Source organism: Lichenostomus cassidix, chromosome 7, assembly GCF_008360975.1.
Source record: "Lichenostomus cassidix isolate B80296 chromosome 7, HeHo_3.0, whole genome shotgun sequence".
NCBI lineage: Eukaryota > Metazoa > Chordata > Aves > Passeriformes > Meliphagidae > Lichenostomus > Lichenostomus cassidix.
In genome coordinates, this window is record NC_139488.1 from 1,838,190 (window position 1) to 1,866,039 (window position 27,850).

The following is a 27,850-nucleotide window of genomic DNA, read 5'->3' on the forward strand; positions in this document are numbered from 1 at the left end:
AATATAATTTGAAGATTTTCATCATCACCTTAAAAATGTACCTGCCAGCAACAGTTTATGGAGTAGCTGACAATTTTTGGGGACTGCAGACTCACAGAAACCACAAGCCTCCACAAGCCTTTGAATGTGTGAGTGTTCATACAGTGCACACGGGATGAAATCCACAGATCAGAACTTTCCATTATAATTACACACTGTTGTTTGGACTGATCACAGCGTCCTCCATTTCTGTGGTAATTACACTGGCCTTGAGTGCCATGCACTGACATCCCAGTGTCTTCCTGGTACTCAGTAACTGCTTCTGATCAATGCTGATGGGAATGAATTAAAGTTAATAATATTGCCTCCTATTAGGGCAATGGTTGCTGGGCTGTAATTCAATCCTGCCAGCTGAGAGCCAGCCTGGGCAGGTGCTTTCACTTTGGATGTGAAAAGAGACATGATTTAAGGCCCTGGTGAAGAGGCTTGCAGACTTTTTCTTCTGGAAAGGAGAGAGAAGAGGAAGATAGGGCTTGTATGTTAGAGAAATACTTTACAAAACTATTATGTTACAAAACAGGTATGTCTTTTAATGGATGTTTTATCATGTTTGTTAACATGATAATGGGTAAAGAAGGGATTTTAAGATTAAAAGCTTTACTTGGTTTGTGTTTCTGCACCAGCAGGAAGAAAAATGCTAATTTCAAATTGTTTCTGTGTTATATAATGGCTTATATTAGGCTAGGTAGTTTAGAATGAAAAATGTATCTGTATAGTGCATGAAGTCAGCATCAAGATGCTTTAAAACTCCTGTATGTGTGTTTCTATTATCCTAGAAGCCCAAGTTCAACATTATTTTGAACTTTATTTGTCTCATTGCAAAGCAGATGCAAAATCTAATTTGTCTTTGCTCTAGATGGTCAAAGTTAAAGCAAAGGTACAGTGAAAATGACAGTACCAGACAGCTGGCTGTGGCTCCGGCTCCTTGCTGAAGGTACTTTCCTTTGGCTTAGATCCCCTTGCAAGCTGACAAAAGATGTATCTGTGCAAATCATTTTGTAGCCTGCACATGTGTTTAATTAGTCACCAGCCCACATGAGGAACTGCAAGGAGAAAGATAATTATGCAGGCTTCATGCTGTTTTGAGCTCTTGTGCTTTGCATTTTCTTGTCCAGCATTCAATTAAAAGTTAAGCACTTTTTGAGGCTATCCAAGTAGACAGCTATTGATTCTTCATTCTGTAGAAGAAACCCTTCTTATAGTTTGTCAATTTGTGAAGCTGCTGGTTGGGAGAGAAACTGGATAGCACAACACATCCTTGGGGAATTACCACAATGAATGCAAGGTGTGAGCTCCAAGATGGCCTCACACTTAAGGCCCAAATATTTGATAATTTAAAAGTGCTTTTTAGATTAAAAGTTTTCAAATATTAAAAGAGAATAATTTTTTCTTGCTCAATAAGAGGACATTCTGGGATGCCTGGAGAAGTTTTGTAATTATCTGAGTTTTGTAAGATGATCACTTTCTCTCCTTCAGCTGTGGACAATGTGCATGTGTTCTTAGTGCCAGAGTTTATCACTGGGGGCAAGTTGATGTACCAACACCTGAGAAGATGGGAAGGGAAGGAATTGTAAATGTTTGATTTTTCAGTATTAAGAGGTTGTCTCAATAATACTTAGTCTTTGGAAATTTACTCTGCTTTGTCAGGAGGAAAAAGTTCTCATGGGATCCTAACAAAAAGACCATTGACACCCATAGGATCTTTTCCCTGATTTTAACAGATCTTGAATATTCCCTCTAATAAAGGATCAGACAATGCACTATTAGAGGAATTGACATGGTTGGAATGTTAATTCCCTGTGCAGAAGTAAGGATTTTTTATGTGCTAATGGCTAAGGAGTAAAGAGGATGGATCAGAAAAAGATTATAAATACCCCCATTAAGGGCCCTTATTATCACTGATAGAATTACAGAAAAGCAGGGAACTTTTATGGGCAAAGCTGGCAGTCCTCATACAGGCTTTCAGCATTACTAAAGGCACATGGCTTAATGGTGACCCAGTCAAATGGTTCCTTCTGTAAAGTTCAGATAGAGACTTCCTGTCCTACCAGATTTTCATATCTGATCCACTGCACTTTGCAGCAGATGGGTATGAGTGCTGGAACTGAAACCAGCTGAGCCTGGTCCAAGCTGGGCTTTGTCTTTCCTCCTGGACATCTTTAAGGGGGATGTGGGAAGCAGGGAGGCTGCTATGGAGACTGCTGTGACTTCAGGAGGCTCCTCTCAGCCTCCCATGTTGGATATGAGCTGCTTATAACATCAGCATTTTAGAGCTGCAATAGCATAGCTCACTCAGTCCTAATTAGCTGTGACCAGTGAAAGCATCAAGCTGACACAGTGCAGTGAGAGGAACACCACTGAATACATGCCTGGGAGGAAGGTGCTGTCCAAATACTGTAGTTGGAGATGTGTCTCTCTTTAATTAGCAGATTTATGGTCCGGCGGGTGCATGATGAATTGAGACAGTATGGTTAACTGTGGTGAACAAAGCTGTATCCTAACAACCAGTGCCTCTATAAAATTATATTGGCAATGAAATGCCATCATGCTTGGTAACTCCACTGTGGGCTAAAACTGCAGAGCTGAGATCTACATTTCCATACATGCACAAGAATAAACACTGAGATATGGAGGCTTTGGCTGACTTTACAAAGTCCATCTGTGAACCTGGACCCAGCTCCCAGTGCCAATTCACTCTGGATTTTCAGAGTGAGGCTTTTGGTCTGTGTGTATGGGCACTGTCATCATACCCAGATAAGGGGACCAATTTCATCAGTGCTGAGAATCATTTCTATGTGTTAATATTAATTTACAGTAATGGGAGTGATAATCAGGAGCTAATTAAGCATTGTGTTCTGTGTAATGCAGGAACAGGCAAAGTGTTTAATGATCACAAGGCTTTTCATATACAGACTGACCTCTTCACTTGGGCTTACTGGGAATAGCTCAAGTTGGCTGGAGGGCACCCACCTTCATCTCACAGGTGAATGAGAACAGAGGCAGTGTTGCAGATGGAGATGCCTGCAGGTTTTGTTCAGTTCAGGTGTCATCCTGCTGAGAGCCCAATTTCCTTCAGGGAATCTTCGTGGTGGAGTCCGGAAATTGAAGCAAGTGAGATGTCAAGTCTGAAAACGTCCAGTTAGACAGCTTAGAGTCAAACAGAAAACCAATCCTCTGTTGTGGCTCTTGCCATAAAGGCAAAATTTATAGGTCTGTTTTGTCTGCTACATAATTTAGTGTGCAAAGTTTAGAGGTTATTCCTGCATTCCTCCTGTGTTTAAATTGCTGTTCTTCAGGCACAGTTTGGGAGGAATGATAATATTTTTGAGTTGGACTAGCTGATGCAGTTAGGAAAAAAATGGACTGGTGTTTGTTCCTACATGTCTTCCTTCAGATATTGGGATTTCTGATGGATGTCACTATTACACCAATCTCACCAGCCACTCTCAGAATGAAAAAACAGACTGGGGGAATGGGTTATGTTTTAACACTTTCATGAGAGTTGTTATTTAGCATAAGTTATCTTTATCCTGTGTAATTTCATTACCAAAATTTCTGCAGTTTTGTTTGCACGAAGGAAGGTAACCCATGGGATATTATACAAATGAAGAAATAGGTTCTCTGCACCATCTTAATAGTTTTATAATTGAGATTCATGAACAAATAAGGAGAAAACAGACTTAGCCATGGATTTATGAAGTATGGCAAATCTCATTTAAAAAAGGAGGGATCAAGGAAACATTGCTGCCATAACTTTACCTCCTTTAGCCTTAGATTTTCTGGGCAATATCATAGTGTAGCTATTGCTATTTTTATATGCTTTGTGGAAACCGGTGTGCCCTGAGGCTGGTGAGTAGAAAATAACAAGTAGCTTCCAAAAGGCGCATCATTTTACTTGTGATGATAAGAGCCTGTGAATGATGGACTTTGAGTTCACGTTATTAGATTCAGCCCAGCTCCATTTTAAGTTGATAGGAAAACCTCATGTGATTTCACTGAGGGTTGGGCCAACAGATTGCTGTTTGCCTTTAGCAGTAAGTGAAATCATGGGGTGTTGTCTGCATGTATACACAATGATTTTTAAATTGCTCCTTCTGTAGTCGACATGTCTCGCTAGGTTCAGCGGGTGCTTGTTAGAGACAGAGCCTGGGGTTGGGAAAATGGACCATGAAGGTGATTATTTCTTTCTGAATTATTCATTGGAGAATCTTCTGCTTGTAAATGAGATAAATGTATCTGACACATGACCTGACCACATGCCAGTCTGAATAATTGCTGGCTCACTGTGAAAGTACCCGGCATGGGCTGAGGAGGGTGAAGACTTGGCAAGATGCTCTGCCTTGCCAACTGAAGTGCAAAAGAAAGGCTGTCCAGGCTCAGGAGTGCTCCAGCTGAGGGCTCACCAGGAGTCTGACATCATGTGAAGTCTCCCAGGACAGCTGAAGACACACATGTACTTTGTGCCATGTAGGCATCCTCCCTCCTGAACGGAGGGATGGAGAGAGGGAAAAGGAATTGAGGTCTGGAAAGATAGGTACTCCTTCAAAAACTCTGGCTGACTCAAAACCCCAGCTTCATGTGGAAAGGTGCTTTTGTCCACAAGGTTGGCTTGATTTTGGTTTTTTTGGGCTTGTTTTTGTTGATGGTGTTTTTTTTCAAGCGAGAGATCTTGCCTTCTGCAACTGCAGGCCCTTTTCATATGTTCAGACATAACTGATTTGTAGTCCCTAGCTTGTAAAGGTTTAATGCTGGCTTGTGCTTTAAAAAACTTGATAAAAAATGTAAAGTGAAAATCGCACATCTGTGATGGAAATGTCAAAAGGGATATAGATGGGTTACTCCACATACTTTGCTTTTCTTTCCATGCTTTGCTTTAGATTTCTGCCAAAAGGAATGGACTATAAGGAGCTTTGATGTGGGGTTTGAACCGGGGAAGGACAGTAGATCTGGAACCACACCTTGCCTAGCTGGCATTGAACTGTCACTTCTGAACAGAACCATTTCTAAAGTGATCAACCCTACAAAGCCTAGCAAGTTGAGCTGAGGTTCTTGTGTGCATGAAAAGATGGTCGTGCTGGCCAGTGAAGACACATTATGTCCCAGTAAAGTCTGAATATGTGTTCAGAAGTTTAAAGGTGAATTTAGGTGAGAAAATTCTGAATTTTCTCTTCTGAACTCAGCTGAATATTTTGAAGCGTCAGAAATTTTACAGGGGGAGGTATTTGTTTTTAAATCTGGTTAATTTAAGTGGATAAATTTTGTATTCCTTAAATAGCCATATCATGTGAACATCCAGTGGAGTAAACTGCTATTAAAAATAAGGCTCCATTTCTCTCTGTGCCTGAGCAATGGAGAGGAATCAGCAGCCATTAGATTGCCTGTAAAATGCCTGTTTTGGACAGCTTGCAGCCTCAGGAAGGGAGGATAGAAATCAACACAGAGGAGCTGCCTCCTCTGGTCAAAACCGCACTGCAAAGAGTTTATCTGAAAGGATGTCCTGCTCGGGGCTTGGGTCCTTCAGCCCTGGTTTCAGGAGGTGGATGGAGACCAGTGGGGACCCAGATGCAGTTCTTGGACATAGGCACTGCAGTTGCCATTTTCAGAAAGGGGACAAAGTTGGCACAGCCAATTTTAAGGATTCAGAGTCAGCAAAAGCCTCTTGGGTTCAGATTTCTGTGTCCCTGTAGGCCTCTTTAGGTTCTCATCTTATGTTAAGGATTTGTCTCTAAGTTACTGGGAACACAGCTGAAGTACAATAAGAATTCATATTAAGATAAGCTTCCAGTGTGCGAGTTAGTCCATTTTAAACCACTTTGGACATCTTCAAATGCAGCACAGGGTGCCTAAGATTTAGGTCTAGTTTGAGAAGTTGAATTACCAATATTTGCTCACTCTATTCTATACAAAAATGAGCAAATGGCTTGATAGCAAAAGTTATGGCTGTGCTACAAGCAGTGTGAAGGTAAAAGGAAAGAACTTAAACATAGCATTTCCAGATTTCAATTTTGCGGCACTTCAATATTTAAACAAAATATTAAAAACCCCACAAAGCAAAGCTTTGACATTTAGGTATAGGGTGCCAATATTGTACTATTGCTTTCATCAGAGGCATGTGAAAGTGAAAGCTATGAAATACTTCATTCACATCACAAATGGCAATCAGTACTGGATACAACAGTTTCAGTTTTTCTAACAAAATTATTCAAAATGCTGCAATTTTATAGAATTATTGCCAGGAGTTCTATATTTCTATAAATAATAAAGCAAATAGATGGACATAAAGACAGTGCAGTCCTCATTGTATATTAATCTAGAGAAACCAATATACACTGCCACCCTCAGCTGAGCTATGACAGGTTAGAGACAGACAATTTCAAATTATTTATATTTTCATATTCTGTATGTGGAAAAAAAAGACGCTGTAGTTAAAAAACCCAAAATGCTAGAGGAAGTTAAAATTCCATGCTTGGTCACCATAAAGGCAACAAGCTTTAGGCAGGTGATGAAAGGCTTGGCTAAAAGCTCTGGTAGCAAATGTTGCTTTTGGCAACAAGTCACCTGCTCCTCTTTGCCCATTTTACATCAAATTCTGTGACCTCTTGGACCATTTTTTGGGTATAATTTCCTGAGGTTTTTTTAGAACAAGAATACACAATTTATTCTAGGCCTATCTCTGAAAACACAGGTTGAAGAAATAGCCAAGAGTTGTCAAAGTTGCTAAAAACAGAAATGGAAATGGTTGGTCAGAATAAGGAGAGCTAAAGCAAAAAAACAGGAAGGTGTGAGTCCAAGCAAGGAAAGCAGCAAAGAGAAGGCAAATGTTTTTGAGGTAACAAAAAGGAAAAAAAGTGAAGCAGACTGCACTCTATCTTACTAAAACATAGATGAAAAAGAGGATTTGGTGCAAGGAAAAAAATTTGTTGAAGCACCCAATAATTTTGAATAATTTATGGTTTTGGTAGAGGTATTCCTTTATGTGAAATTTTAATCTGATTTTGATAGAGAAAACTTTGTTATGTCTGGTTTAATATGAGCCTGTACATACATGACCTCCAAAACACAAAAAATTAAGCAGGAAACCACCTAAAAGGACTCTGGCATGTGCTAATTATTAGTATGAGAATTAGATATCCAGTGGAAAGATGCATCACCTGGGTAACAAGTAGTGAAGCCCTTGGAAGCATGGTGAAATAAGAAATAGGAATAGTTTCTGCAAGCTTTTGTGTTGCTTGTCCTTTAGCTCGTGTTTTTGTGAGACATGGTGGTGTCTCCATTCTCGCCTGACTTGCTAAGTACAGACTAGAAAAATAAAGCACTTTTTTTCTGGTCTTTTGTGCTAGGGGTGGTGGCTTTTTCTTTTAAACCAGTCACAGGGAGTTCATTTTTTTTCTTAGCTTGTAGCAGGAGTGCATTAGCTGCTTTGTGGTCACAGTTGCCTTGAAAAGCATATTAACTAAACTTAATTTCAAAGGAGAGAAGAACACATTAAGTGAAAAGCCTCTAATTATCATGAACCGATGATCATTATTCCCTATAAGCTGTGTAAATACTTGTTTCTAAAACTGGAGTTTAGAGAGAACACAGCTCACTCTACACTTGTAAACTAAGAAGTTCCTGTATAGCATCTCTCTTGTCTTTTAGCACAATTTGTTCTACCTGTGATGCAGAAGTGCTCCCAGATTTAGAACAGGGAGAGCCAATGTGTACTGTCTGTCCAATACTCCTGATAATTTTCAAGGGCAACACCAGTCAGAGGTGTGGAGGCTGTAGCTCTGGGCAAGAGCAGCAGTGTGGCTAGAATAACTCTTGCATTATCCATGACAGTGTACAGACTGGACTATATACATTACCATCCCAGAGTCTGCAGTGGGAAGCCTGCACTCCATCGAGCTGTGCCCTGTGCTCATGTTGTACTGATGTCTTTGCTGTATTACTGACAAAATGTTTGGCTGTTTACTCCCAAATTTTCCTCTAAGTACAGTCAAAACTCTTCACGCTTCTGTTTGCACTTGTGGTGTTGGGTTTTGAGCAGATTATTGTCTCCTTCCTTCCTGTGAAAGAGTTGTAAGAGATTGAAGCCAAAAATCAGACCCAATTTTAAAAATATATTGAAGAAAGCACCAAATCTTTTGCATTTGGTGATTAAAAAGTATAACCAGTATTGCATCTAATGCCCACTGTGCTTCAATAAAATGCTTAGGAGAATGACCATCAGCAGAACTGCTGATGCATTGGGAAACGGACACTTTTTGTTTCCATACAATCTCCATTCAAACCCTTTTTTAAGAAACCTAGTGTATCTGACATCTAATCTATAGAAATACCTGGAAATGTAGAGGGGCCTATATATTTAATGTTCTTCTTACAGAGACAAAATACATTTAGTCACTTCAGCTTAACTCTGAATGCCAAACCTCTGGCATTTTGGTATTACTTTTCCTCATTTAAAAAAAAAAAAAGAAAACCAAACAGAAAAAGCCAAACACCCACCTTCCTTTTATTTATTTTTTTTAAAATTTCATCTGGATTTGGTTTTTTAGGTTTAAATAATTTGAGAATCATATGAGCATGAGCCCAGGATCAAGGAAAAAAGCAGGAGTGCACAGCAGGAGGTAGAGTAGAAAGTTGATTTATTTAAGCTGTCATGGGATCATATTCATTAAAAATTCTACCCTGCTTTTTGAAGCAAATTATTCTGTTAGGTTTAAAGCTCAGCAAGGTTACTATGGCCCCTCTGCTTTGAAAATTTGACTCTTATAAAGATGACCTGGCATTACAGGTATCATTACACTCTAGTTACACTGCACTTGGAAATCCTGCCATTTTTAGATGAAATTTCTGTTAAAGTCACATCTTTTTGAGACTGTGTTTGTATGAATCAATTCCTTAAATCTCCTTCCGTTATCAGAAGTACCTTTGGCACACAACATTACAGCAGGAGAAAAAAGTCCTGCTTTTGTAAATTTGGGAAAGCGCTTGTGTTTCCACAGCATGGCAAATGTGCTGATGTTTCTCAAAAACAGATGTATCATTGGATTCAATATTCGTGTCCTTTGGAAACCTCTGTGCATGTCCCTCCTGTCCACGTAGAAACTTTAATGGGACCTCTGTAAAATAACCACATGCAAAACATAGGGATGTATAGCTTCCCACTCCCTCTTACCCACCTGCGATACTCTGTGCCTGTAATGCCTGCAGTTAAGGAAACTTTCCTTGTAAGCTTTTATCCACTTCAGAGTCTGTGTTACAAGTACCCTTGATGCGATTCTTGGGATAACTCTTAGCCAAATTCTGCGTGTTACTCGGTTGTTGTACAAGCAGCTGCCAGATGGTAATACAGAGAAAATACATTTAACGTCAGTCACCTCACTGGAAGCCAGATGGCACAGCAGAAGTTGGAACAAGATGTTTGCCAACTCATTCTGGCTTCCAGCTGTGGTCCCGTGCTCCACCATGGCCGTGTGGACAATGGCCTCTTGACTGTCATCGTGCTACTGCTGTTAGAGCATTCCTGGCCATGCTTTGTGCTCATTCAGAGAGCTGAATTGCTGACATTGCCTTGTCCTTTCTCCCCAAAAGCTGCACTGAAGAACCATTAGAAATGGGTGTGTAAAAGTCAGTGGGGCAGATAATTCTTTGTTGGCTGCTTGTCTGCTGTGATGAAGTGCATATACTGAACCTTTTGGATGTGTTCCTGCAGGGGAGGGAAAGTCACTGAAAGTAGCTCATATGGTTGTTCTAGTTTTTTTAACTCAACCTGTCAAACTTGTAGTCAGTTTGATTGTCGAATTCAGCAGGAGGGGATATTTTGCTTGGAATGCAAGGACAGTCTCAGTCTTTCAGGTGGTGGTGTAAAGGGAAGAGTACCTGGCCCTTAGGGACAAGGAGCACAGGCAGTGCTTCTGGAGCATTCCAGTTTGTCCAGCTTCCATGAATGATCTCTTTCAAATCCTCTACCTTGTCTTCCTGATCTATCTGGTGAAGGCACAAGGCTCAGTCTTTGCTCTGTGAGAAAAGCCTAAACAGCCTGTCGAATGAAATGCTCAAGCTACAGCAGATGCTGCTTCCATGCCTTTCTCATGAGAAGTTATGGGATACAGTAACAGCACTGGTTGCTGCCATTTGGGAGATGATAATCATTTATAACCCAGACTGTTATGAGGCTATAAACCAGGGTGAATTGGGTGCTTGGAATTGAGCTTAGCAATAATCAAATACAAAGTATTTATGGCAGGTGGCTCTGAACAAGGTAGAGAGAAACTAGTTGGCTTGTTATGCCTTTTGAAGGAAAATGACAGCATGATGAAGCCATTTATATAGTCACAGTGGGATGACATAAAGAGTTTAGAAGCTGCCAACCAAACATAGTTTCCAAACAAAGCTTTAAATCTTTGGGAAATAACAATCTTTGACCAAGTGACTGTTATTTAAAAGTAATCAAACTCTATGGGTCCTTTACAATATTAGCAAACCTCCACACATGATAGAATTTATTATCTTCTTCCTTCAACCTTTTTCATAGAAAAGGCACTGACCACATCTGCCTTTTGAAAATGGGAGCCATAGGATGTCCTGAATTAGCTGGTATCCAAATGTGATGTGTCTGAATGTGGAATGTAACTTTTATAAAGAACCCTGTGGTTGCTAAAATCCTTCTGGATACTTGAAAATTAATTGAATTTGCTAAAAAATTTGCTCTTGGCTTTTAGTTGTGACTTATTTTTAGTTAATTCTCAATATTATTGGATATTATAGAAACTCCAAATGGTTTAGGTTAGAAAAGATCTTAAAGCCCATCCAGTCCCACCCAGGGTCAGGGACACCTTCAACTATCCCAGGTTGCTCCAAGCCCTGTCTAACCTGGCCTTGGACACTTCCAGGGATACAGGGGCAGCTACAGCTTCTCTGGGCACCCTGTGCCAGGGCCTCCCCACCCTCAAAGGGAACAATTTCTTCCTAATATCTAACCTAGATCTACATTCTTGATATGGCTCTATCTCTGCATAGCCTTTCCTACCAAATCCATTACCCACTGACATTGATCAAAGCTCTTTAACGATTCCTTTAATAAACCAAGAAGACTGAGATCCTTTTGTCCTTCACTATTAATTGTTTTCTAATCTTAATCTTCCCTGAAGCACCTCTCTAAGCCCTTTTTAAGCTTTCATCAGTCTTCTTCAGTTGTGGATATATATATACCATATATTTCCATGTTTTTGTGAGATAGAGAAGTCCTGTGAAAAATTTGTATGGAGAAGTTAGGCCTGCAGAGAGAGAAAACTCAGAGAAGGGTATTGCTTAGCATTTTGTTTGCTCAACTCTTTGTGTAAAGGCTGACAGCAAACACGTTGCTGAGAGAATTGAGTGGTATTAATCAGCTGTGCTTGCCTCTATGACATAAAGTTACACTTATTCTGTGATTTGTGGTGAAATTGGAAACTTCCCTAAGAGAACAATGCCTTCATTTGTAGCCATCCCAACTCCATTATCACCTTTTAAAGCTGCAGTTTGGGAGTACTGACTGGTGGATGTTGTGCTTCATGCTGCCACTTCTGCTCATTCTTTTTCTGAGATGCTCTGCTGGAGTTCAGGATGGCTCTGTTGGGTTGGATATGATGAAAGAACATTGTTCTGGTCACATCAGTTTAATCTGAATGGGGGAAAAAAACCCCAACCATCAAAGACCAAGAAAGGTATGTGAGCATTTGCCCGCTACCTCTTGAAATCAGCTGAGTTCAAGTGCTGACATGTATCAAACTCAACAGTGTTTGAGGGAATTTGAGGGAATACAACAGTTTTTGTCACCTTCGCAGGGCTGTGACAATCTTGTGACAAAACACTATTCTTTTATTACAACTTGCAGACTTTGACAGTGCCAAAGTACTCATAATTTCTCAAGAATGTGTCTGCCATGGGAGGGGAATGGCAATCCTGTGTGACAATCTCTGCAAAGTGCTAAACAATAGTTTCACAGGCAGCAAGTCCTCTTCCAGAATTGTATCTTTTCAGGCTAAAGTCTTAACTGAATTACATAATTCAGTTTCCCCCTCTTACATCTTCTCTGATCTTCAGGCTGTATTTAGTTTTTCTTTAATGCCTTCTTTTTCTTCTTTAAAAATCTTTTTTATCTTGCAAGCAAAACAGGAGCCTCTCCTTTCAACACAATTATTAGCTCTTTTTTCATTACTTTCTTTTCCCCCTAGATACTTTGGGCACTTATTTCCCGTTACTTTACATTAATCCAAGCACTGATTCGGAGCTCCTATAGCATGTGGAGCCCCTTAACCCAATGGAAACTTAGGACTGGGACCTCTAAGCTTACTTTAAAATGACAAAAAGGAACAGCACATTTTCTGTCGAATCCTGCAACTTGATTTCAAACTCCTAGGAGCCGCGACGAGTGTTCTCCCCAGAAGTAAGTTGCTCTCCCAGACTTTTGCCCGGGAAAACGCCTGCTTTTAAACGCGAGCACGCAATCACAGGAGAGCTTGCGTTCTGAGGGGACTTCAGCAATCAGTCCCACAGGACTTAGCTCAGTTTCCAGCCACAAAAATGTTCCGTCTGCGGAAGAAATCAGTCCGTTCTTAGGAGGTGAAACGATGTTCCCCCTCATCTCTGTTTTTCCCTTCCATTTTAGGCGGGCGGTGTGTGTTCAGCGGGGTCGTGAGGGGACGAACCCTCCAGGAACCCTCCGAGGCTCCTCGCCCTCACACCCCGCTCCTCACGGCGCTCCCGAGGGCGCCAGGAGCTCCGCCTCGAGTCACAAACGCTGAATTACGTTAAAGCGAATCCAATTAAACGAAATTAAATTAAATTAAATCAAATCAAACCCGCGTGTGTTCCCGCCGCCGCTCTCCTCGCGAGAGGTCGCCCCCGGCAACGCCGCGGCCATGGCGGAGGCGGCGGGCGTCTCTGAGGCGGCGTTCACTCTGCAGAGTATCCTTCTTCCTCCCCAGTCTTTCCCCCTCCATCCCTGTCCTCCCGCTGGGCTCGGGGTGCCGCTTCCCCTCAGCGCTCCGTCTCCGTCCCCTCAGCGCTCCTCCCGCCTCAGCCGGGGCGGCCCGGCACCTGCTGGGGCGGGGATCGGGTGGGGCGAGGGCAGCGCTGAGGGGAGGGGGAAGTCAAAAATCCCCCAGCTCGGTGGTTCTTTTTGCGGGTTGCTGGCCCTGGAGACTGAAAAGGGCTGGAGCCTGTCCAGGGAAGGGAACGGAGCTGGGGAAGGAGAGGCTGAGGGAGCTGGGAAAGGAGCTGAGCCTGGAGCAGAGGAGGCTCAGGGGGACCTTGTGGCTCTGCACAGCTCCTGACGGGAGGGGACAGCCAGGGGGGTCGGGCTGTGCTCCAGGGAACAGGGACAGCAGGAGAGGGAACAGCCTCAGGCTGGGCCAGGGGAGGGTCAGGTGTCAGGAAAAATGTCTTTCTTTGATGGGTGGCCAGGCATCGGAACGGGCTGCCCAGGGAAGAGGTGCTCACACCATCCCTGGAAGTGTTGAAAAGCCCTGTGTGGATGTGGCACTTGAGGACATGGTTTAGCTGTGAACATGGATGTGGTGCTAGCTTAACAGTTTGGCCTTAGAGCTCTTTTTAAACCCAAGCCGTTCTGTTAATACGTGGGGTTTTGGGGTCTGGCCCTGCAGAGGCACTGGGGTTTTGCTCACTGTAACGTGGTGTTTGCTTTCCTGGCTGAAGCTCAGGGATCCTGAGTGCCCTTTGGAAAAGCAGGGGAATTGAATCCTCCACTGCTGATGGGGCAGCCTGAGCAGGGTTAAAATCCTGAAATGAAAGGCTCTTGCTGCCTCTCCTGTGTTAGCTCTTGAGCAGTAAATGCAAAATACCCGTGGAGGAGTGACAAGGTTTGTTATTAAGACTCACAGTCCCAATGTGCTGCTGGAAAAGGTGCTCCTTTAATTTCCCACTGTAGAGTAACTGCTGGGATATTCATGGGTTTTTGTTTGTGCTGAGTATGACTGAGTACAAAGGTTGTGATACAAAACCTAGACATAACTTTGTTGTGGAGCAAAAAGCCCTGTCCAATTCTTTCCACATCTTAGTTGTAGCAAATCATGTTGGAAGTTTGACTTTTAAATGGGTAATTTTTTGTTCAGATGACCCAAATTCTAGTTTTGTCACTAGGTCAGATGAACTATACCTGTTCTCTGTTCTAACTGTGAGCTGCAGATCAAGAAGCTCTGTCATGCTTTTAGAGGACATACAATCATACTTAAGTGTCTTACACCCTGCCATACTTTTTTTCCTGCCTTGCTGTAATTAAGTTGTAAGCCAATACAAAAGCAATTTCAGAAAGTAGAAGTGTCCTTTTCCAGCTTGTGCCTCAATTTCTACCATAGTGAATCTGCACAGTTGTTTTTAGTGTGGTGTGCTTAAAAAAGCACTATCCCAGCAGATCTAAGACTGTTGAGAAATGCAGTAGTTTTTAAAATTAATTTCTCTGTTTTATAGTGCACCCAGCTATGATTTTGGTGGGGGGGGGGGAAGGAGGAAAACCCCAGGATTTTTTAAGTTATATTTTAGTCTGGGCACAGTGCTTGCAATGGCACATTAGTTTAAACCATAGGGGATCACAAGGACAGTCAGGTCAATAGAAAATTGAGGAAAAAAATCCCCAGCTTTTGAAAGTTTGTTACTTGTAAAGGGGTTATGGTGTTCAGCTGTTAGCCTTCCAGATGGATACAATTTATCTGAGTTTTTCTGTAGCTGAGGTCTTGAATGCAGATGATACTTTTACCTATACTTGGTACTTTTACATATATATTGTACTGTGAAAACTGTGGCAAATGGCCTGTTTTTTAGAAGAATAATTCAGATTTGGGCAACTTAATGCAAAGCCGGAAAAACATGGGGTTTTTTTTCTTTTTTTTTTTCTTCTCTGTGTGTGAAGTACTGAATTGCCAGCTTTTGTTTTCTTTGGAAGTTAATTCCTGGTTTATTTACATGGGTCACTTGTAGGCTAACTGATTTCCTAGGGAAACTGTCAACAGCAGCTGCTAAAAACATTTCATTATACTTTCATGGGCTGTGAGGCTAGTGGATGAAAAGATGTTTATTTGGCTTTTATTTCAGACTATTTATGGTTATGTTTAATCAAAAGTTTGACTCTAAAGCATTTCAAGGAACTGTAGATAATTTCCAAATGAATTTTTTGCGTTTTGAAAGTTCCTCATCTTTTTATTGTAACAGTGTTGTGATTATTAAGGCATTTGCATCAGCTCTGGTAAGTGGTCCTCTGGTGCTCAGGGTTTGACCTCAGGTATTCATGTTTGAACTCATACATCTGAATTTGCTAAAAAATGCTGGTTTTGAGAGAATGAAGCTACTTATGCTTAGAAGGCTGTGGAAATCCTAGTGCACCAAGACCCTCTCAAAACCAATGATTGGCTGAGAGCACAATTTAGTGGCTGTTTTTATTTGGAATAGTGCTTGGCTTCTGAGATTGGATGAGTCAATTTTTAATGGTGTTCAAACCTGCTGTAAAGGCTTGTTCTTGTCAAGGCTGCAGGAAGCCTTGAAAGTCTTGTGTCAAAAAGAACAAGGGTGGAGGTAGTGAGAACAGATTTACAGATGGTTATTTTATGATATTTTTTTCTTAGTTGGAGCTCCTCACATGCACCAGCTGTTTCAGACTTAACTAAACCTGCAGACATTACCATAATAGATGACTCTAAAGATGATTATCAGTATGAAGAGGTAACTTACTAAATTCATAATCTTTTTATATATTTGGTAGAGTGTTTGTGTTTCATTCTTTTTACTTCATCAGCCACATAGACATTCTAAGAGAAATGACCTGAATCTCCTTTTGTAAAGTGTGATGATAGTGGGCATATCTATGTTTCAATAGAAGATCTAGTGTTGAGTTGTTGTGTATTTTATTTGAACATTAAATACTTTTTAAGAGGTATTTCTATTTGGATAAAACATCTATTTGGATATTTCAGTAGTATGAATTCTGTTTAACTATGGCAAAATGGTTTATTAACAAGGAGGGAATTATTTCCAGCAGTTGTACTGGGAGTGGCAATCGGGTTTATTGTGAAAGAAAGATGTATAAAATGTGTTGATACCAAATTTGATATAATTTCATTTAGGTTTCAGCAGATGATGAGCTTAGTCTTCGTGAAGATGAGGATCTGTCAGAGGCTTTGCACACTATTCAAAAGCAGACTAAAGATGCCCAAGTTATGGTAAGAGCTTCCTAAACATTGTGTCTCTAATTCAGTTGGCATTAGTGGCTTGAAATTTACACACAATAATTTACATTAACTATGAAGTATTTATGTGGGAAAGATTGTCTCATTTTTCTTACAAGTTTCTAAGAGTAAACGTATGCCATAGTGGAAAAGGCAACTTATGTTTCCTGGGTTTCCTCTTCCTTCAGTCTGTGTTCATTTTATGTTCTGTAGACAACCTGATATTCCAAATACAGGTAGCAAACATGTTGCTAGATTTTTTAAAAGATATTAATATTATTGCAATGCATAAGTATTTTAGAGTTTGTTTTTCATCTGGGCATATTAAATGAGAGTGGGATCCCTGGCACAGGAAAGAAAATGCTTATGCTTAACACCCACAAAATGTTGTACTTGAATGCTTCGCTAGAAGAGATTGTTCTTATATTGAAAATAAAGAATGGACTGTTACACTGTGTTAAATCAAAATATTAATGAAATTATCCATCATTTCGCACCATTAGTTTTTGCCATTCCTTACATTTACAGTTTGATTTCAAAGCAGTTGTGTAACAGCTTAGAGTTACACAATGGGATTGTTGTATTGTGTTATTCAAGATACAATTTACCTGAATTTCCTTGTTTTTAACAATCTAATGCAAAAGTGCTTTTCCCTGCTGTGTTTCCAATGTCACCACTATGTTGGGGCCTCATCAGAAAGGTACAGTTGTAGTCTTTGTTTGGCAAATGTAAATGATTAATAGTGAAAAGGTGAAATGATGTGAATGATACTTAACCTAAAAATAGAGGGTTTTCTTCTGCACTGGTGCTTATCAACAGATCAGTTTTGTATTTTAGATCAGAATTTGAGTGGAAACTGATAATACCAGAGTTTTATTTGTATTGAAACAGAATATGTCTGAAAATTAAGGGAAAGATGGCAGAAGTGTTTGAGATGGCAAATGCTTAATGCTAAGGAAGTAGTGGAAATTCTTCATGTTCCTTAGGGATAGCTGAGGTTGTGATTGTTTTGCTGTGTGAGTTGATGATAAAATAGAAAGTGAAAAAAGGGAGAATATTTTAACCTATTGATCTTTTGACTGTGCTGTATTTAAGTAATCTTTTACCTCTTCATTGATTTGTTGAACTTGGAGTGGTGGGAAACAGTATTAATGTCTATCCCAGTTAATCAGACTGAAGAAACTGTTACCTTTCCTTAAAACCAGCAGAGAACGTGTGTGCTTAAACTCAAATTCTCTTTCATTTTAGGCTTATGCTAAGAGTTGCCTGCCTTCTTCCTGCTTGATTTGTTCTTCAGAGGCTTCATTTTTTCCATAATTTTGAAACTGAAGTGATGTTTTCAGTCTTTGGACAGAAAGACGTGAATAGGAAAGTGTTCTAATACACTTGCTAGTTCCCTGACAGCTTTCATAACAATTTACTGTCTATTTTGTGAGGCTCACTGACTCGATTGTTTGATATTAATTCCCTGGAAAAGCCAAGTGTTGCAAATGCTTCTGGTGACCCGAGTTAGAAGCACCATTTCCTGTGAATTAATACTGAATCAACATCCAAACTCTGAGCTGGGAAGCACAGTAGAAGGCTTTCTTCTTGCCATGGCAAATAATTGGCTCATTCCCCCAGTTATTAGCTTGTAATCATGGCTAAAGTAAATTAAATTATGTAATAACCATATCCGGGATGATAGTTTCAAATGATTGTGTGCATTTGGTGCTCAACATGCTGTTTACTTGTGTACATAATCTAATACTAAAGGTTTCATTTCAATGCTAGGTGCAAATCTTTATGTTGAATAAATTATATTGAAAAGGCACAGATCAGTGATCATCCAAAAATATTAAATATTTGATATTTTCTAATTGCAGATTCTAAAAATATCCGGAGTTTCTAAGTTGAGTAACATCATTTGTCCTTCAGTGCATCTCTTCTTTTCTTTTTCTTGGTTTTCTTTTTTTTTTTTTTGAGACATTTTTAAGTAATATAAATTATTTTTCAACACAAGCAAAAACTATTCTGCATATGAAAGAAAATATCCAGCTGAGGGGGACTGTAGGAAAAGGATGCAGAACTTCTGAAAAGCCACACACAAAGATGAAAGCTGGCTGAAAAACTTTCTTCAGTAGTTACAGCTGTGAGACTTCAAGGTTGTCTTTTTAATATCTTAGATGATAATCTGAAGTAATGTTGGCATTCATTAATGTTACATTTTATGTATGCTTGATTTTCAATTTGTTTGAACATTTTAAAATCCTTGAATTCCCTTTTTATATTCTTCTAAAATCTAGTAAGTTTTTCAAGAATATCTGACCTTGTTTTCCAGAGAAATTATTAATTTGTTTGATGGTCGTATTTCTTCAGTGGACAGAAATTCTTAGGAGCATTGCAGAAGTACCTAAGGTTAAGCTCTTATACCCAAAATGTTTTGAATATTTTAATTAAAGAAATATTTAACAAAGCACATGCTTAATTTACTTTGGCTCTATGGTCAGAATCTTTTATTAAGATGATTTTGGCCATAGAACTGCTATAGGATGTCTGTTTGCATCACGTGAATTGATTATATTTTCCTCATATCCAAAAAAGCCAATAGGTACAACAAAATTGTTATGCCATTCTGTTGGTAGTCATCCACGGTCAGTATGAAACTGAAGGAAGGAGTTGACTTAATGTCACTCTCAAAGTCTGGGAAAGAGCTGGGAATTTAGTTCTGGTTTCCTGAGTTCCAGTTCCAGTTCTGTGCCTGTTACACTGAATTAATTTCTCCCTATATTGTTCCCAGCTCGAGCTTTGGTTCCTGAAATGATGCTTGGTGCTCGTATCTCGCTAATACATTCTCTTCTGCACGCATGAAATGAATTCCTATCATATTTCCATTTATTAAGGGAATCAAGCTGTGTCACTTCTTCCGAAGACTGGCTTTATAGATGTGTTTGGAAAACTACAAGCAACAATATTAGACATTTGCCTCACTTGGAATAAAGAAAGAAGCAAGCCAAGGGATGCAGCTGCATGTCTGCCCATGTATTCTTTGGTTCTTCTATTACCGCAATTAGAAAACAGTTCTGCCTGAAGTACTGGAGCTCTAGTAATGAAAATATGCTAAATATGACATTGCTCTTGGCATGTTGTATTAGTCATAAAGCAGTGTTACATGGCTTCCATCAGACATGTACAATCCTTTCTGGTTATGTTAGGGAGGCTGCTTGGGTTGAAGACAACATTTTCTGTGTTACACACAATGGCCAAGAGATTTTTCCAGTGTTTTTATTTTATGAAGAGAAATGCCTTTGTCTCCAGGTAATTTATGCACTCACAGTGAGAGGGCTGCCACTAAGGGCATGAATAAGCCATAAATGAATGGAGTTATCAGAAATCCCTGGCCTTACAGATTCTTTTTTAAATGGGTGGAGGAAATGATTTGCAGTCACAGCCTTTAGCATGGCTTGATAAATCTCTCAGTGGGTTTTTTTTTTTCAGTTTTGTGGTATTTCTTATAATCTCTCAGCAAGATGCATGTGCAGTGCAGTAGCTTGTCGTGCATTGTTGAGCAGGTCCATTGTGGCACTGTGCCCACATGGAGTTCCCAAAAGCCAAGACCCTCATATTTAGCTATGTCAAGTCACTACAATCCATTTGGTATCTAAATGAAATAAGGCCACCTCCTTGGCTGCCAAGTTGAGGCAGTCCCTCTCATCTCATTATCTTTAAATGCTTTTTGTGGGGGAGTAGTCTCAGGCTGGGTCATATTTTCCTTTTTTTCATACTTCCTTGCATGCTGAGTTCTCTCTTGGAGAGCTAAACACTAAGCTGTGTGCTGAGTGGGCTGAATGGGGTTGGGTGAAGGGAAGAGATTCTGCATTGCATCAGAAAGCTGTGAAAGGGAGGTTTTTTTTATGTTTCTCTGTGGTAGGATTGCTCTGTTCTGTTTTGATTCTGCTTTGGCAATGTGCTTGCCCCGTGAGCTGACCTCCTCTGCAGAGCTGTCTGTCTGGGTGGCCCAGGGGGAGCTGCACATGAAGCCCTGGTGCACCATCTGCCTTCTGCTCACACTTGTAGCAGTGCTGTCTGGCAGCTTCCTTCAGTGCATGTTGAGAGCAAAGGGACACTTGGTCTTTGTGAGAATTATTCCTAAGGGATGAGGTGACAGAGATGGCGTTCTCTCTGTCCCACCATTGCATACACCATTACAAAAAGCATACAAGCCATTCTGCTGTTGCCTTGGACTGCTACATTTTGCATTAGATAAGGACTGACTTTCCTCTCTGGTCAGTGGCAAAAAATCATCCATCGCTTTTAATACTTTCAAGTCTCTACCAGATGATGTTTGGTTTGGAACATCTGCTTAAGTAAGGTGGGGTTTGAGTTACTTCATTATAACCTTTCACAAACCCTAACATTAGAAGGATCACTGTTAACACTTCTGATCTATAAAGGGAAACACTCAGCGGTACTCCAGTAGATCTGTGACTTTAGATGACTTCAGAAACAGAAAGTATGATAATGACATTTCTCTTGTAAGTTTAACAGTTATCAAAATTTAATTTCAGGCTTCTCAGTCGGTTTTGACTTCTGAGCAATCAATAACAGAAATACCTCAAGCAATGGATGACTTCTTCTGCAATTTCCTGGTCAGACTGGGAATGTCTAGAACCCTTGACTGCTTCCAGACTGAATGGTAAAATAATTTAAGTGACCATGTTACTTTGAGAATTAGATGCTCAGGATTCAAACATTTTTGGATATCTCAGGATAAAGATATTTCAGGATATCTTTTCAGAAAACTCTCTTTAGTAGAAGTCATTCCTAAATACGTAGTTTTTTTAACAGACAGACACATTCCTGGTGAGAATGAGGGTGCAAACCCTTGTTTAAGTAGAATAATCAGAATATTCGTTACTTGGCAATTTTTGTTACAGCAGTTAATAAATATGATTTTTTTTTTAAGATCTAGGTTATACAGTAATCAGAGGAGTAAACTCTTGAGCTGTTGCTATCTTCTTTTTCAAGCTTTTGTAGATTGCAGGGATTTTTTCCATACTTTATGCAGAAGTTTAAAGGTGCAGCCTTGTTTAAATACACCACTCTCTTCATACTTTCTGGTGGATGTGTATTTTTTAATATTGATTAAAAATGATGGGGAGGAATGCTGCAAAGCTTTAGAGGAGAGCTGAATTACTTTGAAGGTGACACTTGTCATAAAGTTCTGTTTAAATACTTGAAGTTACAGGCTTGCTTTGAATCTGCAGATTATGTTGGACAAATTCTGAAAAGTGGAAACACCTCTTTTTGGTTTACCTTGTTCTCAGTTTTAAACATGAGAAGTTCAGAGGTTTTTGTGGCTTTTTTTTTTTTAATAAGGTCTCTTGAAATAGCATAATTTGAAAATCAGAAAAATAAACTTTTTTGTACAAAAGCATTGATGCTTTTAAATTTTCTTAGAAATATTCTCAGGTGTGGAATCTGTGCTGTCATTTGCAAGGCTCTGGTCTCACTCATCAATCAGGCATTGCCTTTGGAATTAATAATGATCTGCTTTTTGATAGCATAACGCTGGACTTAAATGATTCCTTGGAGAAGGAGCACTATAGTTCTGTATTCTTTCTCAACAAAAGAACTGATGTGAATAGCATTAAGTTTGAAGTTTAATAGTTTTTATGTTAAAAGATAATTAATACTAGACAGATATAAATAGTGACCTTTTTATGAAGCTACGGCTTTCTTTGAAGCGCTTAGAGTCTGAATTTATATCAATGGCAAAATTCAATTTGCTTTTTAACAGAAAGTTCAGGATTTAACAGGCCCTATCATGTAAATTCTTAGCTGTACATATATTTTTTTCTCTATAAGTAATACTTTTAATTTTAGTAGCTTTACAAATGAGCTCAGCATGTCAGTATCTGATCTTACTGTATAGAGACTTTCTGCATTAATACCTTATTTCAAAATGTTTCATGTTGCTTTGAAATGGATAATTTACAATATTAATGAAAGTGAGAGCAGATTAGTGTACTCGGGTTCCTCATTATGTATTGGGATGACACTCTTGCTCTCATGCTGAGTGATCAAGTACTAATGGAATTTAAAATGAGAAATTAATTAACGGAGAGAAAATTTATCGAAAGGCTGGCTTTGAAATTATTGTCTGTCTGAGATCTAAAGGTCACTTAAATTGGACCAAATTATCTGTGTTTACTTTGGAGTTTGGGAAAACAGTGTTATACTATCCAGCCGTATAAAATGCTGTGATTTGATTGTGGTTTACTTTATGCCGAAACCATTTTTTTCAATGAAGTAATGGATAATTTTATAACAGTTGTAGTGGTTTTTTTTCTTTAATTATGTAGGTTGTTTTGCACATAAACTTTTTATTCCAATTATACTTTAAGGAACTTTAAAGTTAAATTATTTTTTAATATCTAATTTTCCATTAAATTTTCTATTTCTTTGTTATAGAAGACTTGATAGCACTTTTGTTGTTTATTAAACAACAAAATTGACTGAATTGACAGCTTTTAAGTGTGAAGTACACAGGCTGATCAGCTGTAAATGCCTGCAGCTGCTAGTCTCTCCCTCCTGATGCCTGAGAGCCCAGGTTATTCTGAGCTATCAGTTTATTCCAGGGCCTCTCTGCAACCTGATTCCTCTGAAATCCAGTTCTAGGAGTTGTAATGTAAAGTGTACAGTAATAACGTATTGTTCTCAGTCAGTCTGCACTGGGCTTTGATGACAGAATCATAGTTAACCATCTGTTCCTTCAGATTCCAGATTCTTGGTTAATTTTTAATAGTGATTTAAGAATTATAACTCAGTAGTTCTGAAAAGCTTAGTAAAATACCTGTGTGTGCTCAGAACTAATTTAATTTCCATCTGTAATGAAAGAAGGGAGAAGAGCAGCTATTTGGCAGTCAGCTCGGTATGTAGGAGGTCTGTGAGATTTACAGGACCAGGTTGATGAAAGATAATGAGATTTCTCACTGCAATTTGTTGTGTGGTTTTCCATTTCTGCAACATGCACAAAAGCATTCCTTTTTAGTACTGTTCTTAGACAAGGGTGTAGTGAATTTATTGGTATTAATTGTGTTTCATGAAAATTGTCTCTCAGAGTGTTTAGCTCTGCTGGAGTTGAGGTTCATCTGTGTTTGATGAGTCTTCATGCAGATAGTTGATGGTTTTCATGAAGTGTACTTAAGGCATTCAGTGGAGAAATACTTCCAGCAAGTAAAGGAGTACCTACAGTTGTGATTTTCTGCTGTGAGGGTACCCTTATTTGTGATATTTCTGTTAGGAATTGTACCTGTGCTTCAGTTACTGTTCAGAGGAAAGAAAAAAACCACCTAAGCTTCTTTCTTAGTATTAAAGGCTGTTCCTACAGTAATTTACTTAAGAAAATGAAATGATGATAGAATGAATTTTACTGTGGATATGTCCAGTTGAATTTTTCAAAAACCTTTCATCGACTGGTGGTGAATGTGACAGCTTAATTCATAGGGATGAGCATTCCAAGAAGTATCCACAGAATGCAAAAGTGTAGCTGACTGTAGGAAGTCATTTGGACAGAGGTACAAACATTCCCCTTAAGGTTTTTGGAAGATGTTAAGTAAAGGTTACTTCTGTACTATAAATGCTTTTTGTTTCTGCAACATGCTTATTGATGATTGATATTGGAAATTACTGTCCTCAGGTTTCAGATCTGCTGCTTGTGTCCAGGTGTGGGAAATAGCATTTGATATAACTAAAATTTCTCTTTACCTGTGTTCTTTTCATACTTCCTTATTACTTGGAAACAAAACAATGCACAGATTCAATCTATTTTTCACCTGAAAAGGCAAATAATGTTCATATTGCTCCTTGTAGTGAGCTCCCATCCAGAACATCTTCCCAGCAGGGTAAATGCTTGTGGGGTCATAGTTTTTGTCTCATTTAAGTTAGTTGCAACTCCATTCAGCCTCTGGTGAACTGATGTCATGGCTGAGGTCTCATTCTTCTATCTGTTCTGCATTTGTAGGTTTTACTGACATATCACCAAAAGATGGGGAGTCCTAAAATAGGACAGTGAATGAGGAGATGTTATTGCTTGTGGAGATTCCAGGCATGCTACCGAGCATTACAGATTCCTAGGCTGCTACCCAGCATTCCAGGCTGTTTCAGATTCTTTAACTTCTCCAAATCCAAGTCAGTCTGTACAAATATTTAAATAAAGCAACCTTCAGTATTCTACATCATGGAATCAAGTGTTCTCAGGGGCTGGTAAAATAGGTAAATATTGGTAAATATAATTAAATAAGGAGAAGGAAAATAAACAGGAAGGAATGAAGAAATTTCCCTAGGTGAGCTCTGTATTCCATATTGAAGATGGCTCAGAATAATTTGTGCTTATTATCTGCAACCTGAGTCCTCAAAAAGAAAATCTTGATATATTTGAGCACATAAGATAAAAAGGAATGTGAATGTATACAAATGCTATTTGAACAAGAATATTTGTTTCTGTCCTTTATTTAGGCTATTTAGAAGAAAGGAAGGGAGAGAACAATTGTTTAATGTTAAGTGCTGTGTTACATGTCTTGACTATTATGAGCAATACACATTTTAGAATGAAAAGCAGTATAATAGAACAGTGTGGTGGGATAGTACTGCTGTGAATTCTTAATGTTCATAGAAGGTAAATACTTTGAGATGATAAATATTGCTGTGATTCTAGTTTAGGTAAACGGTAGCACCAGAAGGAAAAAATGAGGGAAGTGAGGAAATGGAAACATGGAATAGAGTATCTGTTTCTTTTCTACCAGGTACGAGCTGATTGAGCGAGGTGTGATCACAGTGGAGGATGCTGGGCTGGTTCCCATGGTCTACACCCGCAACCAGCAACTCGAGACTGAGAATCTCAGCCTGAAGAAGGATCTGGAGGACTATAAATGCTCTATCAGGTATGTTATTTGCTTCTATTGAAATTTTTATATATGGTAGTAGATGGCCAGATAAAGTAAAACTAAGTAAAAAATATTAAGTTCCTGTTTGTTATGCTGGCTGCACATACTTTTACTTCTAGGTGACATTTATAATTAAAGTTCAAATTTCTCTGAGTTCTGTTAGAAATGTAAATCTTAATTTCTTTTATTTGTATTTACTAGGCCAAGAATAATTTTCAATATCCAGTAATCATAACAAATTACTACAGAGAATCGTGAGAGTCTAATAGGTAGAACTAAAAAATAAATTATGTGCATTTTGTATTACAGTACTATAAATTATAGCTACCACAAACCTTCAGCATAGGGAAAAAAATCACTATACATTTATTCTTCATTTTTTTAATTACAAAAAATCTATCACTCTGGGCCTAGTGGTAATGGTGTGTCAGTGTAAATTACCATCATTGATTATACTCGTGTGTACATTGTAGTAGTTTATTTTACAAGTCTGCAGTGCTTCAGTAATGAGACTTAAAATATTTAGCCTATGAATGGAGAGCTGGGGTAATGAACCCCATGTCACATGGCCTTTTCTGGAGAATGGTGTGTTTGCACATGTGTGTGTTCAGTGAGAATGTGCTCTGAGACCTAATGATGCACTCACTTCAGATTGCCAGTGTGTGGTTTTAAAGCATGGAGCTGTACAGTTAATTCCATCTCTTTGGTTTTCCTCAGGATTGCTCAAGTTGCTAATTTTCATTTAGGTTGTTCCTTTCTAGGAAAAAACTATTCAGATGTTAAACAATCATTGCTGCTGATAATGGTAATTAAATTATTTTCTGATTGTAATGATTTATTACATTTTAAATTAATGAATTAATTGGCCACAGTCAAGTAGTTAAATAAACAGTGGCAACAGTCAAGTCAGATATTGCGTAGTCTAAATATAATGTTGCACTGGGAGACAGACTATGTAGAAAACATCTTAATCAGAAAACATGTCTTATTTTAATCTGCAACTTCTTTGGACAATACTCAAAGATTGTGTCTCATATGAGTGGGGGAGAGTAAGAAGCAGTAATGCAGAGTAAAAGAAGGAAGGACAAAATGTGGCCCTCACAAAACTTATCCGTGACAGTAGTAATTTCAATGAGCTTTATTTTCTTTTTCTCCCCACCTTTTTTCTCTCTTCTTGCCCCTCTTCACTCCCTGTATGAAGCAGAACATGCTGTAACAAAATAATCTGAGTGGATTATGTCTTTGTAAGGGTTTTCCTGAGTTTGTTGTATTATACATGGTTATTTAACAATAAAATGCTCCAACTCATTTCATCATGGTTTGAATGAGCTGTGTTTTTTTCCATAAGAATATCTTTTTTCACCATGGGGTGCCAGAAAACTTTTTATAGCAGCTGTCTAGGTAAAAGGCTGAAAGATGACATGATAATGTACAACAGGGAGCAAGCAGAAGAGGGAAAAGACAGTGCCAGGCTATCTGTTAAATAAAAGTCCCAACACTCAAGTTTAATCCATGAACTAAAACTAGTTTTTCACATTCTGGTGGTTGCTGGAAACCAAAGTACCAGCACTCTGGTGGCAAACCAATGGGCCATGTCACTGTTGTGGTGTTCCAGAGAGGGCACTGGGGTTCAGGGCAGTTCTAAGTGACAGAAATTCTGTGTGAGCACATCTTGTTCATTGGCATTTCCTGCTACACAGTGTGTATTCTGCATGTGCCTTGTTCAAACATTGCTAAAACCAGACCCTCCCCTTTGTCCACTTGCAGGGAGAGCTTTATTTCCATAGTCTGTCAGCTGTTACTGGAATGCAGTATAGGCAGGTGTAAAACTTGGTCTGTGCTAACAGTAGTTCGTCACTACCGCACTTTTCAGCCTTTTCATTTCAGATAACTTGCAAAGATTTCATTGACACTAATGTTAAAAGTTCAGCATTTGTGACCTTAATTTCATTTAAAGTGTTTTGAATAATCTGTGAATTAAACCATTACTGCTGCTGAAATAAATGATATATGTGAAATGGAGCATTTTTGCTGTACATATCATAGGCTACCATGTTCTTTTATGTCTTTTGCATAAACCCTGGTCATAATACTCTATACTAGATCCATTTAGTGTAGTGACTTAACAACATTTTTTTCTTGTTCATACATTTAGTAACTTGAGTCACTGTCTTTGTTGTGGTAAAGTAAATATTCCAGCAGGAGCCAAAATTACCTGGAACAATGTAAGGTTCCAGGTTTTCAGAGAGAATGATGCAGAAAGCAGAATGCCTGGGAGCACTGGAGAAATGGTGATTTGACTGGTTAGAGACCAAGGATTTGTGAGCAAGGAAAGTCCTGTGTTTTGCTCTGTGGATTAGTCAGAAAACATTGAGAGCTACAATGCTGTGAAATGTATTTGAGGAAAGCTTTTAATTACATTTGGTATTTCTGAGCTTGGTACTCTTGACGGCCATCTTGCAGAAAAGGGATTTTATTTGAGATGTAGGCAGTATGGGGGCCCAGGATAAATGACTGTAAACCAATTACCTCCAGCTTTAATGTTGTTTAGCAATTGGTGGAAGACATTTAGTGTCTAGAAGCTAACTGTAATTGTATTTTGGGTATTTTAATACTGTATTTACATGATTGCATGCAAGCAGGGGGGCAAATTGAGTAGATTGCAGGCTGTTGGTTAGA

The 27,850-nt window shown here is 39.1% G+C and overlaps 1 protein-coding gene across 4 annotated transcripts in view; it reads left to right on the forward strand.

Annotated features, from left to right (window-relative positions):
* The first annotated feature begins 453 nt into the window (after window positions 1-453).
* The window catches only part of SPAG16 (sperm associated antigen 16), a 368,224-nt gene continuing 340,827 nt past the window's right edge, over window positions 454-27,850 (forward strand). For 3 of the 4 annotated variants that reach the window (XM_085065718.1, XM_085065722.1, XM_085065719.1), the window contains exons 1-5: window positions 12,888-12,975; window positions 15,695-15,741; window positions 16,143-16,238; window positions 20,792-20,919; window positions 25,031-25,168. In XM_085065718.1, coding sequence (XP_084921844.1) covers window positions 12,930-12,975; window positions 15,695-15,741; window positions 16,143-16,238; window positions 20,792-20,919; window positions 25,031-25,168 — 455 coding nt within the window. In that variant the 5' untranslated portion in view covers window positions 12,888-12,929. Of the gene's footprint in view, window positions 560-12,887; window positions 12,976-15,694; window positions 15,742-16,142; window positions 16,239-20,791; window positions 20,920-25,030; window positions 25,169-27,850 lie in introns of those variants that run through there. The other variant, XM_085065720.1, reaches the window with a different exon arrangement.